This window comes from Elephantulus edwardii, unplaced genomic scaffold (assembly GCF_000299155.1).
Source record: "Elephantulus edwardii isolate Elephantulus edwardi_28Jun2011 unplaced genomic scaffold, EleEdw1.0 scaffold00066, whole genome shotgun sequence".
Taxonomy (NCBI): Eukaryota; Metazoa; Chordata; class Mammalia; order Macroscelidea; family Macroscelididae; genus Elephantulus; species Elephantulus edwardii.
The window spans coordinates 7,945,522-7,956,927 of NW_006399816.1; the positions used below are offsets into that span (position 1 = coordinate 7,945,522).

General features: G+C 52.7%; 1 protein-coding gene across 5 annotated transcripts; it reads left to right on the plus strand.

Moving 5' to 3' along the window:
* The first annotated feature begins 369 nt into the window (after positions 1-369).
* On the plus strand, positions 370-10,342 carry STOML1 (stomatin (EPB72)-like 1). Of its 5 annotated transcripts, none has more exons than XM_006888307.1 (7): positions 370-649; positions 2,643-2,749; positions 4,228-4,377; positions 4,642-4,845; positions 8,523-8,718; positions 9,324-9,536; positions 10,107-10,300. In XM_006888307.1, the coding sequence occupies exons 1-7, from the start codon at positions 517-519 to the stop codon at positions 10,298-10,300; spliced, it is 1,197 nt and encodes a 398-aa protein (XP_006888369.1). In that variant the 5' UTR covers positions 370-516. The 5 variants fall into 5 exon arrangements, with proteins under 5 accessions (XP_006888369.1, XP_006888370.1, XP_006888373.1 ...); XM_006888308.1 differs by having other exon boundaries at positions 383-649; positions 9,327-9,536; positions 10,107-10,342; XM_006888311.1 differs by lacking the exon at positions 9,324-9,536 and having other exon boundaries at positions 383-649.
* The last annotated feature ends 1,064 nt before the right edge of the window (positions 10,343-11,406 follow it).

Consider the following 11,406-nt stretch of genomic DNA (forward strand, 5'->3'; position numbering starts at 1 on the left):
AAGGTGCCTCAGAAGATGGATCACTTTCTATAAAGATTACAGCCAAGAACATTGTGGAGCAATTTCTGAAACACTTTAAGAGTTCCCCACGAGTCCACAAGCCAATAGTAGACTTCGTTTTATTTTTCCTCTTGCTTGAGCCCAGTTTTCGATTTGGAAAGGGAACGGAAACAGCATTGATTATTCGGGGGCGATTGAGATGTTGTAAAACACCTTAGATAGACTTGGTAGGAGCAGGGAGGAAGAGCTAATCCCTCCTCCTCCCATTCCCGGGAACAGAACTGGTCTCTTGGACGCAGTTCGGTCCTCCGAGGGGAGGGGGCGCTGTGAGACGGCGAGAGCGGGGCCTGGCCTGTCTCCTCCTCTGCGTCCCGGTCGCCGCTGGTGACCGCGCGGGTGAAGCCGGAAGCGGCGGCCGAATCCGAGCCCAGGCTCTCGGCGGGGGCGGGGCAGTGCAGGGCCGGCCGGTCGGTCCCGAGCCGCGCGGCTCGAGGCCGGTGGCCCCTGTCAAGCGCCATGCTCGGCAGGTCCGGGTACCGGGCGCTGCCCCTGGGGGACTTTGACCGCTTCCAGCAGTCGAGCTTCGGTTTCTTGGGCTCGCAGAAAGGCTGCTTGTCCCCGGAACGGGGCGGCGTGGGGCCGGGGGTCGGTGAGTGGCCGCCCATCACGGCGGATCCGGGAGAGGGGTACAAGCCAGCGCCCCTAGGCCCAAAACCCTTGTCTTTGCAGGAGCCAGCTGGCCTCGCGCTTTTGCATCCTAAGAGAAAGAACTGAGAGGGACAGTGAGCTGAGATGCTGGCCCTGAGGATTGCAGCCCGCACAGCTCTGCCTTCAAAGCCTTGGTCCACCACCTCAACTCTGTCAGCCCTCTAGCCCTGAGCAAGGGTTTCAAGATGCCAATTGCATAGAAGGAAATCGAGGTCTCGGTTGAGGGAGCCACTAGCACTCTAAGCGCACTTGGCTGTAGAATAATGGCAAACACTTCCCCCCAGAGGGCACTTCCTATTCCCAAGTGAAGATGCAAAGACCAAAACCTTCAGCAAGATTGTGTCTATCCTGACCTTGATTTGCTTAAAACCCACAGGGCCAGGTCCCATTCTCAGCATGACAACCAAACTGTAGCCCCCCTGGACTGAGAGCTGCCTTTCTCTACAGGGGATTCCGAGGTGGAGCGATGCAGATACTTAGTGCCCCTGGGGCATGGAAAACCCAGGGCGTGGGGTTTCAAGAAGGATGAAGCAGAAGCACTTTTCTGTTTCCTGTCCAGGACTGGGAGGGAAGGAAGAACAGAATAGTCTTGTCCCAGAGTCTAGTCCTGTTTCAGCTCCATGTCATCCAGGCTTCTGTTCTTTTTCACACCCACTTGAATTGGTTGAAGTGAAGCATGCATTTGATAGGACATTCGTCGGGAGGTTTGGTGGCTTAATGGTAAAAAGTTGTGCTGCAGTTTGGAACTACCAGCTGCACCACATGGTATAGATGGACAATCTTCCTTGGGATTAACTGCCTCTGAAACCCCACATAGCTGGAGGGTTAGCTGTGAGTTACAGGACATTGGTGGTAGAACGTGTTCATTCCATGTGGGAGACCTGGGTTCATTTCCCATCTAGTGTGTATCTATCACTCATCTGTCAGTGAAGGTTTACATGTTGCTGTGATGCTGAACTCTTCACAGCTTAGCCTGTGTGTAGGGATTTGCAAAGTTAACCCAAAAAGTTGCAAAGCTAACCCCAAAGCTACACCTCTCTGGCAGTTGGAATCCCCCAGCGGCTCTGCTGGAGAAAGGTGGGAAACCCAGTGCAGGATCAACAAGGAGTCAGTTCTGACTTGACAGAAGTGAGTGAGCGAATGAGATGATGTTGAACAGGTTTTGGTGGAACTTGAGGACCAGGCAGCATTTAGTTCTCTTGTGCTTGGGGTTGCCTGCTAGCTAGCAACACTGGCTTTAAATAGGATGAGGAGTAGTGAGGTAGGAAAAAAAATCTTACATTCCCCCCCCCATCATCTCTCTATCAATGTTTTATTACTTTAAGCTATTATCTTTAAAAGGACTCCTAGGGTTGCTGATAGAGGTGGATTATGGTATACGAGTTGCATTCAGTTCAACCCAGCTCTGTGCCAGGTATGACTTACTCATTCACTCATTGCCATCGGTCAGAACTGACTCATAGCTGACCCTCTAGCATGTTTTCAGAGGCTATAAATCACACGGAGGGGGAGATTGCCCATATTTCTCTTGTAAAGCAGCTGGTGGTTTCAAACTGTGTGCCTTTGGGAGTGCAATTGCTTAACCTCTAGGCCTCTAGAGCCTCTTCAGGTATCAACATGAGTAGGCAACATAAATCAGGAGGGGCTGATTCCTGTGGAGTCCAACAGGAGATCACCATGTGACTTGGATACAGAGATTAATGATTGGTGCCTGGCAAAGCATGGGACTTGTAGGAGTGAGACTGAGGACAGGCTAGTTTTTATATGTGGGAAGTGAACAGTCCTTATCTAGTACTTGCCAAAAGACACTGAGTTGTTAGGCAAGAAGGCTAATTGAGAATGCCAAGAGGGATGAGCCGTTAAAGGAGAATGTGGACCAAAGCTACACTAGCAGATCTGCTTGGCATTCCTTGACTGCTTCTGCCTTCCTCTAGATGTGCCCCAGAGCTGGCCGTCCTGCATCTGCCACGGTCTCATCAGTTTCCTGGGGTTCTTGCTGCTGCTGCTTACCTTCCCCGTTTCTGGATGGTTTGCTCTGAAGGTAAGGGTCGCTGAGCCACCCCAAGAGCTTTCCCATTGATACCTGACTGAGCCTCTGCCTCTTTCTGCTCAACAACGTGTTCTCTCACCTCTGTGGAATGGACTAGGCAAGAAAGGTTGCTGCCTATCTTCCAGATGAGGAACAAAGGCTCTGAATTGTCTAGAATCATCCAGTGAGGGGTAAATTAAGTCTGCCTAAAAACCCCATAATGCCTTATGTCCCTCTCCAAGGAAAAGCCTCACCTAGCAACATGATCAAAGTATGTGAGATGAAGCTTTCTCATCTTTGCCTCCAACGAGTACTCTGGCTTCACTTCCTCCAAGACATATCTATTTGTTCTTTTTTGACAGTTCTTGGGTTATTCAGTACTCTTCTTCAATACCAAGCTCAAAGACATCAGTTCTTATTCTGTCATCCTTGTTCCATGGAGAGTCTATTCTTTGGAAAAGGGACATCATGCTTAGAAAGGTGGACGTTTGCTCAAAAGAGGAAGACCCTCAACCAGATGGAGTACCACAGTGACTGAAGCAGTGGGCGGCACAGGATAGGACAGAGCTCAGATCTGCTGTACGAGGCATCACTGTGAGTCGTCCTCAACAGCACCTAAGAAAAATAATGACAAACGCAAATATACGAGAAAGCTAAATTAGAAATGAAATCACTTTGGATCAGCAAGTAGTGAGTAATAGATATTCAGGCCTCAGTTTCAATAAGGGATGTTATTGACAGCAAGGCTGACACTGGACTCAACATACTAATATCATGAAGATGGCTCAGGAGTGGGGAGCATTCTATCTGTTTTGTGTAAGGCACCGTGAGTCAGGGCTGTGGTATCAAGAAGTAGAAGAGAGATCCAACAGCCTGGGCAAGCCTGGCCCTTTGTCTATCCCAAGGCAACAGTTCTTTTTAAAAAAGCTTCTGGGTTTGAAAGAAAGGAGTCCTTAGAAAGCTCTATGTCCTAATCCTAAAATTGCCTCTGGAACAGATGCTTGTGTGAACTTGGGTAAGTCACTTTGCATGTCTTGACTGCAGTTTCTCAATTTGGATACTTCTGCTTTTGTGAAGGCTCCAGAGACCTGAAGTTGGCAAAGACCTTTGTCGCAGGTGCAGACAGAGCAGTCTAGCCTCGCCCCCTGACTAATCCCTGGGGAGACAGTTTCCTGATATGAGTAATTTCTAACATCAGATCACAGTGGGGGAAAAGTTCTCTGAGGATCAGGCCATACAGGATGGTGTTGAGAGCGTGGTCTTGGGTATCATTCAGTGGATTCACATCTTGCCTATTTTATTTAGTGGTGGTATGATTTTGAGGCAAGTCACTTAACCTCTCAGAGCTTTGGTTTCCTCATTCAAAACAGATAAGGATGCCTGAGAGACCAAGGCAAGGAGGGGTGGAGAGTGAGGGAGGAACCTGGGCAGAAGTCCCATTTCCCAACCTGTGCTTACCACTGTCACCTCTCTCCTGGCGTTGTGGATAGATCGTGCCCACTTATGAGCGGATGATCGTATTCCGGCTGGGCCGGATCCGCACCCCCAAGGGGCCTGGCATGGTCCTGTTGCTGCCTTTCATTGACTCCTTTCAGAGAGTGGATCTGCGGACACGAGCGTTCAATGTACCTCCCTGCAAGGTGAGAGGCTTGTCAGCGCTCCAGGACAGAGGGCCTGAGGCTGCGCAAGGCATTGTGAGCACCAAGCACAGGGCCCATCTGGGAGAGGGAGGAAGAAAAGATTGACGATGGAGCCTGAGAGGGCATCCTTGCTCCACACACCTAACCCTGTGCCCTTGGGGATGCCATTTGGCCTTTGAGGAGCTAGCTGCCGGGCGGGTCAGGTAGGGGTAGTCTCTCGCTGCAGCCCTTGGTTGCCTTCTCCTTTGTGGTCTCTTCCGACAGCTGGCCTCTAAGGACGGGGCTGTGCTGTCTGTGGGAGCCGATGTCCAGTTCCGCATCTGGGACCCGGTGCTGTCCGTGATGACCGTGAAGGACTTGAACACAGCCACACGCATGACAGCCCAGAATGCCATGACCAAGGCCCTGCTCAAGAGGCCGCTGAGAGAGATCCAACTGGAGAAGCTCAAGATCAGTGACCAGCTCCTGGTAGGCAGCCCAGAGCCCCCTCCACGCCGGGTCACTTTGTACAAAGCACTGGCTCTCTCAGGACCTCAGTTTACCATACGTGCAGCAAGAGTAATATCCTCTAAAGATCAAATAGGGCAGTGGGTGGGCTGTGTGCTGGATAGAAGGTGGGCTCTGGACCCAGTGACCATGGGTGAACATGCTCCTGCCCGAGGGAGGTGAGCAGCTTGGTGGAAATTTGCAGGGCCCATCCCTGACTAGTGAGGTTTCCCTGACTAGTGAGTTATGCGCATCACTGTGCTGGCAGGTCCATGCTCCTCACTGCTGCAGGGGCCTGGCGCAGGCGAGTAAGTAAGCAGGCTTTCATCACCTAGGAAATTCCCTGCTCCTAGTGCAGCTCCTGGATGCACTTTTCTCTTTCTCTCTTTGGCTTTTCTTGTTTTAAACAGGAGACCCTCAATAATATGGATTGATTCAGTGAGGAGGATAATGGGAGTAGGTGTGTCAGAGTCAATAAGATTGGCTCAGGATAGAGCAGGGTTTAAGACTGTTGTACATAGGGTCGCTGTGAGTCATAGGCTACTTGACGGCAGGTAACAACAACATAAGGTTAGGTTATATTTGGACCATTTTCTTGCCTATCTCCATGTTTAGAAAATTTACTTACACTGAAATAAGCTACCTTAAACACTCTGGTAGCCTAGTGGTAAGAAACTGTGCTGTTGTCCCTAAGGCATGCAGTTCAAATCCACCAGCTGTTCCTCAGGAGAAAAATGGGCAGTCTCCTCCCATGTGATTAATTGCCTCTGGAAACCCTCTGGAGGGTCAGCTATAAATCGGTTCTGATTTGACAGTAGACAACGACAAGATGAAGCAGAAGTGACAGCACACAGGGCACTTGCCCCATGTGTATCCTCTCAGGTGACATGCGTGAGGTTTCTCCTCATTCCCCTCTGCTCTGGGAGTTGGGGTTAGAGGGAGGCAGCAAGAGCCGGTGCTGGAGGTCCCAGTCTCTCCAGGAATTTAATTGGAAAACCACAAGACAGGTAAAATTCCCTAGAAAATAATTTTGTGAGAGTGAGGATTGCTCTCTCATGCTTGTTATAGTTTATAAAATCTTTTTACCTGCCCTAAGGTAGCTCAGCTTCATAACTTTGCTGCAAGAGGGGAAGGTATTACTGCTTTATTTTGGAGGATGGAAAGTAAGACTCAAAGAAATACCTTACCTCTACGAGCCATGGTCAAAGGCAGAGCTGGGCCACACCCCAAACCCCTGTTCCACACCAGCCGAGTCCAGTTATCAGTTTTATATAACACAGATAATAAGCTGATAATATATCATCTAACACTGAATTCCCTTTTGATTCATCTTTACTCACTGCTGTCCACTCGATTCTAACTCATGGTGGCCTGTAGGGCCGAGCAGGGTTGATTATGTGCCACGTCTGTAGATCTTTATGGAAACAGACTGCCACATCTCCCACCGAGCAGCTGGGTCCAGCCATGGACTTTATAGTCAGCAGCCCAATGCTTAAATTACTGCATCACTAGGGCTCCTAATTCACCTTTAGGGAGAGAAAGCTGATCTCGGGCATGTTGTCCATTGCTTTGGTGTGGGAGTGTGTTCCAGGACAGGTCAGTCCCCCACCAGGATGCTAGAGAGTCATGAGGGCTGATTGCCCAGACTGAGGGTGCCTGCTGGCGGGGAGTCCAGAGGGAGTCTCCGCAAGTCCAGCTCGCCTCCGAGGCTTTTCCTCTGAGAGGCTTGCACACTCCCCACCTCTTGACAGCGGACAGCCAGACCACGCCTCACTTACCCAGCTGCCTCAGGCTAGCTGTTCACCTTTATGGCTTGCTTCCATCCTCCTCCCTGCCATATAATCATCTGGCCCTGCCTTTTGATCCTTGGGAGAGAAAACTCTGGGAGCCCTTTCCGGTTCCTCACAGCTCAGTCCCTCCAAAGCATCTGTGCACCCATGCTGTTTTACTGCCTCGTTTAAAGCATTCCACTTCCTCTGTTTGAGCCTCATCCCTGCACCCAGGCCTCAGCATCTCTGTTACCCTCTCAGCTTGTCATCTCTCTCTCTCTCCTTTCCTTTACCTAGTTTCCCCCATCTCTTTTCCTTTGGAAAGCCTCCATCTCACCCCTCCCATCTTCTCCCTACCCTCTGGCAGCCTCCTTCTCGCTAGCCCAGTAGCTCCCTCTCGGTCCTTTCCTTATTTCACCTCGTTTAACTCTCAGCAGACCCTGTGTCCCACTCCGACCCCTTATCTTCCACATACTGGCTTTTCTTCTTTGTTTCCTGGTTACTCGTTTGTTATGTCCTCCTGCCTCTCAGCTCCCAGGTTCCCATCCTTATCTCTTCTCCCCTGTGGATCCTGGAGGGACTCAGCGATGTGGGGCTCTTTGCTATCGCTGGTCACTCATTATCCACCCCAAACTGCCCCAGCCCCAACTCTTCTCCTTCACCCTGGACCACTCGTCCAACTGACTGTTGTCACAGATGCCGCAAGCTTTGAATATTTTAAAAGGCCTCCCATAAACCATAAAACCAAAGCCATTGCTGCTAAGTCAGTTTCAAAGTATGCAGTTTTCCCCCTGTTGTTAGATGTGGTTAAGTACAGCCCATAGTAAGCCTGTAAACAACAGACTTGAGCCCTGCCCTGTGTCATCCTCGTCGTCTCTGACACACTTGAGCCCATTGCTGCAGTCACTGTCAACCCATCGCATTGAGGGTCTTCCCCCGTTTGCTGACTCTCCACTTTTCTAGACATCATGTCCCTTTCCAAGTCGTCACCTCTCCTAGCTTACCTCCAAATCTGTCTCCTGCGTATCCTCTGTAGGAATGCCCATGCTTATAACCATGCAGGAACCCAGCCAGAAGCTGGATGCCCCTCCAGCTGCCTCTCCTAGATCCCCGTCTCACATCCAGGCAGTTGACAAGCTGAGTGGATCCTCTTCTTGCATATCTTGCCATGGCTTCAAGTAGTTGACAGAGTTTTGACCCTTCCTCAGTGTATCTTGGCTTCATAGCCACTGCTCTGCCTTACATGAATCCTCATTATTTCTCACCTACCACTTGAGGTGATAGGGCGCCTGGTTGCCCTGCCTCCAACCTCAGCTCCTTCCAATCCAGTGACCACAGAGCAGCCAAGAAGGACCCTGCCTGGTCACCTCCCTGCTCTCACTTCTCTGTGAAATCCCTTGTTGCCTGAGAAATAAACCCAAGTTAGTAGACAAAACCCTTCCCCTCCCACTTGGCTCTCCCTAGACCCCAGCCCACACTTGAAGACCCAGCTACAGGGAGCCGTGGTTACTGGCAGATCTGGAACATGCCAGCTTTGCCTGCCTTAGCTTTTGCACATGTTCCTGTTGCCTGGAAGGGTCCCCCTCCCCCTGATGCTCCATCACTGAGTAATTCCTCCTCTCCCTGGCATCATCTCCTGCTCCAGGCCTCCCTGGCCCTTCAGCCTGGCCAGGCCCCCCTCCTGGGTGTCCACACCTCCCTCCTTTTTGCGCACTCCCTCAGCTGGGTCCCATTTTCCCTCCGCTTGCTCTCCCAGGCTGGGAGCTCTCTGGAGGCAGTTGTGATGCCTTACCTGTCTCCATGTCCCCGTCTGGCCATCCCAGCCTATCTAGAGAGTGCTTGGGGAAGGTACAGTGAATCTCTCCCATTTCTCTCTACGTTCTTCTCCAGCTGGAGATCAATGATGTGACCCGGGCCTGGGGGCTGGAGGTAGACCGTGTGGAGCTGGCAGTGGAGGCCGTGCTTCAGCCTCCCCAGGACAGCCCAGCTGGGCCCAGCCTGGACAGTACCCTCCAGCAGCTGGCCCTTCACTTCCTGGGTGGAGGCGTGTCCTCAGTGGCTGGCGGTGCCCCACCGCAGGGGCCAGGTAAGGAGCTCTGAGGGGAGCGTGAAGGAGAAACTGCCACTCTTGTGTGCCTGGACTGAAAAGAAATGAGACTTTTTGTGGGGAGAAGAGTGTTTTGTGGGAAGTTGATGCTACCCTCAACTTCTCCAGCTTCTCTGGCACCTGTGATGGAGACAGAACTGGGCATCTTATGAGACCCCACACCAGAGCAGTGAGCTTGGCTAGCAGAGCACAACAGATTTGGCCACTTGCCCCCTGTACCAAGGCATCTTTGTGCAGTGCACATCTGGCACAGCTGTTCAGGAAGCCCTGATACTGGCGCCTACCAGCGCCAAGGCAGTGGGAAGAGTCCTGGTGTCTGGGAGTGTGTAGAAGCCTTTGGGAACTCCATGGGAGGAAACTACAGGGCCCAGAGAGTAGCTGGAAAGATAGTTTTATGTTCAGAGCTGGAGTAGCCTGGACTGAGGTAGGGGATTAAAGGTGGAGCCCCAAGGGAGGCTTCTTTGCAGAAGATGGAGTTGAACAGAAATCTAAAAGGACATGAAGGCACTGAGGCCACAGCTGTCCTGACCTGGGCAACCAGCCAACTAACCTCTGCCCCTCCTTCTCCCGCCTCCCTCCCACAGCAGACACCCTGGAGATGGTGAGTGAAGTCGAGCCGCCGGCCCCTCATGCCAGTGCCGGGCCCGGCCTGAGCCAGCCTGTGGCCGAGGGGCTGCTGGCTGCTCTGCAGCCCTTCCTGTCAGAGGCCCTGGTCAGCCAGGTGGGCGCCTGCTACCAGTTCAACGTTGTCCTACCCAGTGGCACCCAGAGCACTTACTTCCTGGACCTCAGCACAGGTGCAGTGGCCTCTCCGCCCCTTCACACCCTGCGGGCCCCTTTCAGGCTGTCTCCTACTGCTGCTGGCCCTTGTGGGAGGTCACAGAAGTCTAGGGCCCCCATGCCATTTTCAGGCAATGACGTCTAGGTCCAGCCCTCTACCAGCCCGGATGGCCAGGCTTCCCGCACCACGGGCCTGTGCGTATTGTGGACTGCCATGTGCCAGGCACTCTGCGAAGTGCTAGTTGCATAGTACGTCACCTACTTCTCATCATGATCCTGTGATTTAGGGATTGCCATCACCCCCACTTTACAGATCAGGAAAGTGAGGTGCTAAGTGGCTATACAGCAGTTGGGACTAATAATCCAAGATATTATTACCTGAACCCTTACCCAGTATACCCCACGTCTCTTAACGACAGCCCTACAGTCCAGCCATTCTGACACGGACGGAGGAGGGGTTTTGTATGTGTTCTTATTTTACAGAATTGGTTAACAGATTCAGCAGCACCAGCCCATTCCGCACAACTCCACCACCACCCCTACACTGGTAATCATTCCCCTAATGTCCCATTTTCTTTCTCCCACAGGGCGAGGGAAAGTGGGACACGGGGCTCCTGAAGGCGTCCCCGATGTGGTGGTGGAGATGGCTGAGGCGGATCTCAGGGCCCTGCTGTGCAGGGAGCTGCGGCCCCTGGGGGCCTACATGAGTGGACGGCTGAAGGTGAAGGGTGACCTGGCCGTGGCCATGAAGTTGGAGGCTGTCCTGAGGGCCTTGAAGTAGCAGCCTTGGCAGACCACCCATAACCCAGGCCCCAGTTGGCACAAGCCAGGGGGACCTAAGAGGGCAGCGTGGCATTGATGTATGTCAGAGAATTGGGGCATTCCCAGGCATTTCAGACCCAGCCAGGAGTCAGTGGGTGGACAGCAGAGATTGGGAGAGGCAGCCCTGCCCTCACCTGCAGCACAAGTTTTTGCCCAACTTGGAGCTGGTTACATGGTGGATGACCAGAGGATTGCTGCGCCTGAGCTGCTCTGCTGGCCACCTGGCTGCAGAGGCGGGACCAGAGAAATGGCCTGGCAGGCCTGGCAGCTGCCACTTAACCCTGTGTGAGGGTGCAGGCTTCAGGTCCCAGGGGATCTCTGAAGGAGGTGACACCGAGAGGGTGGGGGAGGGAGAAGGCAGGCAGGAGAAGGCACTGCAGCGAGGACACCTGGGATGGGGACACCCGGGATGGGGGCGCAGGCTGGGCCTGCCTTTGGGGGAGTGGGAAAGATCAGAACTTGCTGCTTGTGTCGTCTGCTCCTGAACACGTGGCTCGCTTCCTGGTGCCATCTTGCATGCATGGCAGGCTGGGACTCAGGGCAGCATGAAGGAGAGCCCTGCCCGTGCCACTCGCCAGAGGATTGGAAACCAATGAAAAAATAATAAACACACATACAATCAATAAGAGATCAAATGGAGCCTTGATGGGGTAGGGATAGGTTAGGAAGGTCCCTGAGGCTGTGCCCTGGCTGCTCAGGTACCAGGTCCTGGAAGCACTGACCTGGCCCCACCAGCGGGAATGCAGGACAGGAAGTCACTGTTGTGTCTGCAGTGAGGACAGGTTGGACACCCAAGGGGTGTGGGTGGGTCAGAGTTGGGCCCCAGTGAGCGTGGGTTGGGAGGCCTATCACGTTAAGGAGCAGGATAGGCTGTGATCGTTCCCTCCTCCAGTTCCACCCAAGGTCATTGCTTGTCAGCAGGCTGGAAGGACACACAAACGAACAGTAAGATCCATCTCAGGGCCCTCCCAGCTTTCTGTTCCAGTGCTCCAGCCTCAACCCCAGGGACCTTAGTGCTGGGCCACTGACTTCTCTAGCTCACTTCTTGGAGAATGTTGTAGAAAA

Excerpts from the sequence above, each read along its gene's own strand:
- STOML1 (XM_006888307.1), top strand. The coding sequence starts at position 517 with ATGCTCGGCAGGTCCGGGTACCGGGCGCTGCCCCTGGGGGACTTTGAC. Across the intron at positions 4,846-8,522 it reads AGATCAGTGACCAGCTCCTG|CTGGAGATCAATGATGTGAC; the intron begins GTAGGCAGCCCA and ends GTTCTTCTCCAG. Across the intron at positions 8,719-9,323 it reads TGCCCCACCGCAGGGGCCAG|CAGACACCCTGGAGATGGTG; the intron begins GTAAGGAGCTCT and ends TCCCTCCCACAG.